The 6,817-nt window shown below is 36.8% G+C and overlaps 1 protein-coding gene across 1 annotated transcript in view; it reads left to right on the top strand.

The window, feature by feature from the left end:
• Positions 1–6,518, top strand: part of PSAT1 (phosphoserine aminotransferase 1) — a 14,247-nt gene extending 7,729 nt beyond the window's left edge. The window contains exons 7-9 of the mRNA XM_017735497.1: positions 1,439–1,567; positions 4,089–4,226; positions 4,858–6,518. Coding sequence (XP_017590986.1) covers positions 1,439–1,567; positions 4,089–4,226; positions 4,858–4,963 — 373 coding nt within the window. The 3' untranslated portion in view covers positions 4,964–6,518. The remainder of the gene's footprint in view (positions 1–1,438; positions 1,568–4,088; positions 4,227–4,857) is intronic.
• Positions 6,519–6,817: the final 299 nt, after the last annotated feature.

Genomic DNA, 6,817 nt, shown 5'->3' with positions numbered 1-6,817 from the left:
AGCAGGATGTTAAATTAAATTAAGGTGATGCTAATGGCTTTAACCTCATGGCACAATACCATTGACTCTTTGACCCTAATCTGTTCAGCTAAAATTAACAATGAATTTGCTATGAAAGTCTCATTTCCAAGCTCTGAAATGCATTTTGCACTTATTATTTTGCACTTATACTATTTTGATTGACATAAAAGAAGGTTTCAGCTGTCTGGGTTTTTGTGAATGACTCTAAGGCTGGCTTCTAAGAGTTCACTTGCTCAAGGAAGTAAGGGCAAGAGGTGAATACGGCCCTGTATATTTGCCAAGGGCATGGTCTACACTTCTCTTAAATCCTTGACACTGGAGTAGTTGTTAGTGTGCTGTCATAGCAGGATCGTGCTCTCAGAGCTGTAAGGTACTTCCTACAAATGGCAGCCTGTAACCTTGGTTATTCTGCAGCCTTTCTGAAGTGTTCAAAGATTTGGTACTGGCATCCCCTTAGAAATAAAAAGCAGGAAAATTTAAAACAGCCTCCTGCTAGATATGTACAAGGGAAACTTGTAGGGTAATGTTCTCTGAGCCCTCCCTTGGAATCAATAATGAAGGGATTCATAAGAACGAACTTGTTGGAAATAGTCCATTAAAACTTGGGAGCAGGTTTTCATGCAAATTGTTGTAGTCGTGGGAAATGCTGAACTTGAACAAGCTGAGTTTTGTAGCAAAAGCACAAAGGCAAAGGATTTTTTTATGTTGCGCTTAGTAACTAGCATTGAAATTCTTGCTCCCAAGCCATGTGATGGCAGTAGGCTTCCAGATCTCTACTAAGAACTAAGTAACGAATAATTAAGTGTGATGCATCATTATTTGTTTCACCAAACTTCACTGTTCATGTGGGCAAAAGGTCTTTGTAGACAGAAATGGGATTAGAGTTCTTATTTTTAACATTTGTGAAAATATGGTTAAATTTTTGGCATATTAATGTACATGTATTTGAGATTTACTCTTGTATTTTTGCTAAGGCAGCTGCACAGGGTGAATGCTATTAATTTTTTTGCTAAATCTGGCTCCTTCTAGGCAGTTGTGTAGTCCTCCTAGGCAGGACCTGACAGGCAGTTGTGTAGGCAATCAATTGGCAGTCCATGCAGCATGTCTGGGGATGTCTTTGGGAGCCATGCAGGGCTGCAGGAAGCCTGCAGGATGTGTCCTTCTGTGGTACAAAGGATTAAGCAGGGTCCAACAGATATGTGTGGCATATGAATTTCAGGATGTTTCATCTGTGTGCAGAAAACATTGTCTGTTTAGAGTTAACTTGTAAAATAGTCTAGATTTTGATTTGTTAATCTTAAGGGCCCTTAAATCAAACATGGCATTTTGTTGCTGAAACATTTTGTGAACTATTAGACAAGACTTACTTTTTTCTTGTTTGAATAATTTCACTGAAAAATGTTCTTTCCTTTTGCAGTATTTATATCATGGGATTGGTGCTGGAATGGATAAAGAATAATGGTGGAGCTGCAGCTATGGATAAACTTAGTTTAATCAAATCACAGATGATTTATGATATTATAGACAAATCTAATGGATTTTATACGTAAGTTGTTATGCTTTTCCCCTTGATTTCAATATTTGCTACATAACCAGACATTCATAACTTTCAAGAGTTTAATTACAGTGTATTGTTGAAGTCACCTTTTTTGAGGACTCCTATAGATCCTATTTGTGCAAACTATTCACTTGGTAACTGCCCACGGATAAGTTTCATTCCAGTGGAAAGTTACTTCAACTTACCTTGTATAGGTCAGTAGTGAAGCCTACTAAAAACATATTCTAAACTTAATAAAACAGGAGCCTAGGAGAAGAGTATACAAAAAACCAGATACACAGATTCTGGTTTGTATGCTTACTGAATCTTTTGGGGAAATAGAGACCAAAACAGAGAAAATTGCCTGTAAGAAATTGTAGAGACCACTTTGCGTTGTATTTTCCCTACCACCGTCCAGGAGTCAAAGACTCTGCTTTTTCCTCTGTCAAGCAGAGCATTTTTATTAGCTAATTATGCTAACTTCTGAAACACTTTCTGAAATAAAATAGGAAGATCAGATCTCAAAATGGAATACATTTTCTTTATGTACTTTATGCACAGTTTATTTTCTTTAGTTATTTTTGCTGGCTTTCCAAAGCAGATTCAACCCTCTTACTTTTACATAAAGTTGCTCTTACATTACATTTTTGAGCTCACAGGACCTATGTATATCAGTTAAAAGCTGATACTGTAATAATATTTGCCAAGCTCAGACTACTAATTGACCATGAAACTGCAATATATTTTCCTTCACCTTCAGTGTAAAAGCAACAGTGTGGGCATCTCATTTACTTCCAAGTCAAAGTTAGGATAGGGCAAATTAAATTTGGATTTTAAATTAAAGCTGTCTGCAGTCATAACTGGCAGGGATAAAGTTTCATCATAATATTTAATACATTCTGGTTATCCATGTAGTTAATGAGAACAGCTTTGCCTTTAGCATCACCATGATCAGGATTGTGGTCCTACTCCAGAGAAATCCTGAGGGTTTTTCATAAACGTCAGAAAGCAAATGAAGCCTAGAAAAAAAACATTTTGTGACAAACAGAAATCTGTATCTGGCAAGTTGGTCTAAGGCAGTGAGTGGGAAATGCAATGCAAATGGGATGGTAAATAGTCAGCTGGGAAAGCAGAACAAGCTTCACTAACTGAGCTGTGTGCAGCTTCCTAAGCAATATGGTTAAGACTGTGAATTTTTTAATTGTCTCTATAACTAAAAGGAAGACTTAATTTGAAGCTGCCTTCCCAGCTGTAACATGGCACTTAAATCTGTGGCATACATCCCTGAGTAAGCCATGTGACAAGCCATTCAGCAAATGGAGCCTTTCTTCCACAAAGTGCTCTGTGCCATTTGCAGTTTGTTTTCCAATGTCTGTGCACTAGCTGAATTACATCAGATTGCCTAGTAGCGACTGGATATTCCAAAAACTGTAGCATGGCTGCAGTAATTCAGATATGGGAGTGCTTAGAAGCATAGGCCTTTTGAACATTATTTTCCTGGTTGAAACTGAAGTAGAAGATTTGCATAGGCAGATGTTATCATGGATCTTTTTTTCATCATGGAGACATCTGGACAAAGGAACAAGAGAGGAACTGGAAAGAATGGTACCCATTCTTTTCCAAATAGCATAATAATAGCTATGAAATTCACATGCAGTTTATGAAAACTTATTGGTATTGAATGCCTGCGAGAATCTACATCACAGGAAAAAAATAAATCATACGAATCTGAAGGCTTCATATCTCCTTTATAAGTAGAAATGCTAAAAAAAGATATTTAAATCTTCTCGTCTTCCTCCATCATTTCTCACCTTCACAAAATAGACGAAGAGATATTACATGTATTTTGAGTTTTCCACTTTGGATTAAATGGGATTTTAAGATATATTAAGGAGCTGTGATGGATCTCATATAATGTTGTGGCCATGTATGAAATGCAAGATTTGTTCTAGCGATACTTCTTCTCTACTTCATGATTCCAAGTAATACTAATTTAGAAGATGGACTGAAATCACTAACAGAAGTTTCTAATGTCCATGAAAATTTTCTTATGCTGTGTTCTTATACTTCCTTTAGTTCTGTTTAGCTGAGTGTAATTCTGGTAGCACTTTTGACTAGTTGAGAAGTGTCAGTCCTTGAAGATAAAGAGGAGAAACTGCTTTAGACTTAGTAAAAATTCCCTCTAATTACCTCACCTATCCTAAATAACATTGTTCTTTATTTATTTTTCCTTTTTTTTTGTTTTCTTTGATTTGGTCTGTATACAAGCCTCTTGTCCATTTCTCTGGCATAATTTTGAGTATGTCAAGAAGGGTTAATAAGCCCTCCAGTTTACCACTTCCATTATTATACTTGGTTAAAAAAGGAAGATTGCTTTCTTTCACAGAAAGTAATGATTTCACAATTTTGATTATGAAGGGTTCACTTTGGTTCTAAACAGGTGTGATTATTCACTTTCTCAAACTGCACATAGCTGAAAATATACATTTAGCGCAAAGTGGATTAAGCATTACATTTTCAACCCTTACAGATGTCCAGTGGAGAGAAAGAACCGAAGCAGAATGAATGTCCCTTTCCGCATTGGCAGTGTCAAGGGCGATGAAGCCCTGGAAAAGAAATTTCTTGAGAAGGCTGTGGAACTTAACATGATATCTCTGAAAGGACATCGGTAAGTATTACTCAAGTATTAGTAAAGTGAATCTCTGTCCTGTGCAGAATAAACTGTTACTACAGTGGTACAGCATCAGGCATTGTGCATTGGCTTACCAGCCTTTCTCACACATAAGCTGTTCCTCATTCTGGTTTGGCAACACTTGAGAATAGCAGTCTAGAGATTGTAATCAGAGATTTCTGGTGTCTCTGCTGCTAGGTGAAGTGGTGGGCTTCAGAGAGCTTAATCCTTAATTCTTCTTTCTTCTGGAAATCTGTCTCTGTGCAGATGCCAAAGAAGATACCTTTTGAGGTCAGACTGTATCAGTGTACAAAGCCTCTCAGGTGGCTTGTCTACCTGGTTGCAAGAGTTCTTTCCCATGCTCAGTAGTGTTTGTGGGATTAGTTTTTTGATGGTATAGGGCTACAGCTTTGGAGCTATACATAACTAGTAAATACTAAGCTTCTCTAGATTGCAGGCCTGCCTTGAAGAATTAAATATTGCTTCTCATGCACATAAATGTGAATTCTTTCCTTTTAGAGTAGGAATAGATTTAAATGTCTATGACTGCTAAAAGTGTCTTTTTTAGAATATACAAAACTTTCCTGGTTCTTTTCTTTTCTTTTCTCCTCTCCTCTTTTCAATTCAGGTCTGTGGGAGGAATCCGTGCCTCTTTATATAATGCGGTGACTGTAGAAGATGTTCAGAAGCTTGCAACATTCATGAGAAGCTTCATGCAGATGCATCAGTCATAAATGCCCATGGGTTAGAGCCATGCTGCACATCTATGAAATAAACGCTAAAGAGTTTTAACATTACTGTGGTATTGCACAGCTGTAACACACAAGTTTTATTTTCTTTTAGTTCCTGTAGCAATTTTAGTTCACTAAATGGGATTGAGGCCCAGCCTTGCAATGATGTGGCAACTTCGGCTTTGCCGAAGGTGAGGATCCCCAGACTGATCGTGATTGGTTCCAAAATTTGAAAATGTGTAGTTAAAACATGAATAGCATTGTAAGATGCTATGGATCTGAGTCTGTTTCTTGCTTCCAGTCACAAGGGACTTCAGCAATGCCTTCTTTGTAAAATTCAGGAAGCAAAATTTGTGATAAGCTATCTGTAAAGCTTTACAAATACTCTGTGTCTGCATAATGAAGCTAAACTAACACGGTCTCTAAGGACATCTGGTTGGTTTATGGGGTATATTCCAACAGTATACCACCAGTAGTATTTAGGAGTTAACACCAGCGTTCCTAACTTGAGGATCCAGCCTTCAAACTACTGCTCCCATGCTAGAAGTACTATCATAACCATTGCAAGTAACTGTGGTTAAAGTCTGCAGGACTGGGCCTATCTTCCTATTAACATTTATTAGTTTAAAGCTAAGATTAATGAGTCTGATTAAATCAATTTCTAAGATGCTTTTTATTTCTCTATGCATTTTGTGTATTCAACTCCTGGATTATTAATGCTATATTCCTATTTTGGAGCATGCATGTTTGCTGCTGCAAAAAATTTGGATTTAATTTGTTAACCTTGTGCCAGACTGGATTGCTGTATTCCACTCAATGGGCCTGAGATTTTCTCTGCACTGACTTTGAGCCCAAAGTACAGCAGAATTCTTTGTCTGGTGTTTCTCGAGTGTTTTCCCTCTCTACTTGCTCCAGTATTTTTTGTACCTTTTCATTCTTTCAGTTCTGTAGCCTTTTATATGTGGAACTTTGTCCAACTGGAGTAAATAATAGTCTTGACTTCTCTGCCTTCTCCTGACACTACAGTGCACTTTTGGCGCCACTTTCTTACTGGGTCCTTCTAGTTTATTGCAGACTTGGATACTCTGGGCTAGAGAGGTCACTGTGGTTATGCAAAGATCTTCAGAAGATCTCCTGTTATTGAACCCTTGAGTTACCTTTTTTTCTTAGCTTGTGACTTTACTGTCAATGCCCATATATTGACCCTAATCTTCTGTTTTACTTGTGTAGAAGCTATCTGCCACTATCAGAGTGTTTAGTGTTACTACAGCTGGTTTCAGACTAAACTCTTTGGCACACAATGGGGATTTTTTTATTTTTAATTTTTATGTAACGTCAGTACAGTGGTAACAATTTATGAATGATATTATAATGATAATCCCTTTGTTGATGGAACTTCACGGCAAGTCAGTGCAATATTCTAGGGTTGAGTTACATTCCTATCTGAAAAATCATCATTTTAAGACTACTGTTTTGAGATTTTTGTCAACTTAGTGTAACTCAAAGTAAGTAAATTATGTGAAAAAAATAAAATTTAATCATATCATGATGTGATGTACCAGTGTGTTTGAAAGTTTTTGATTTTTTGTCACTTTCAGGATGAAAGTCAAGACCTAATGTGTGTTAGAATTTTAGATTCTGGTATACTCCTTTTCCCTAAAAAGCAAGCTTCCCTCATGTATGTTTTATTTCTTTCCAAGAAGAATCTTTCCTATAGGATCCATGGAAACAGAAGTATTATTATGAATGCTTGAAGAACCCTTTTTGCCCTGCCAATTATGAGTATCTAATTTGGATTCTATATGAAGTTTTTTAACTTTATAAAATTGTTCTTCTTAATTTTGCATACTTGCTTTC

Source organism: Corvus brachyrhynchos, unplaced genomic scaffold (assembly GCF_000691975.1).
Source record: "Corvus brachyrhynchos isolate BGI_N302 unplaced genomic scaffold, ASM69197v1 scaffold325, whole genome shotgun sequence".
NCBI classification, from domain to species: domain Eukaryota; kingdom Metazoa; phylum Chordata; class Aves; order Passeriformes; family Corvidae; genus Corvus; species Corvus brachyrhynchos.
Note: the sequence above shows the minus strand (reverse complement) of the source record. Positions and strands in the feature narration are given on the sequence as shown.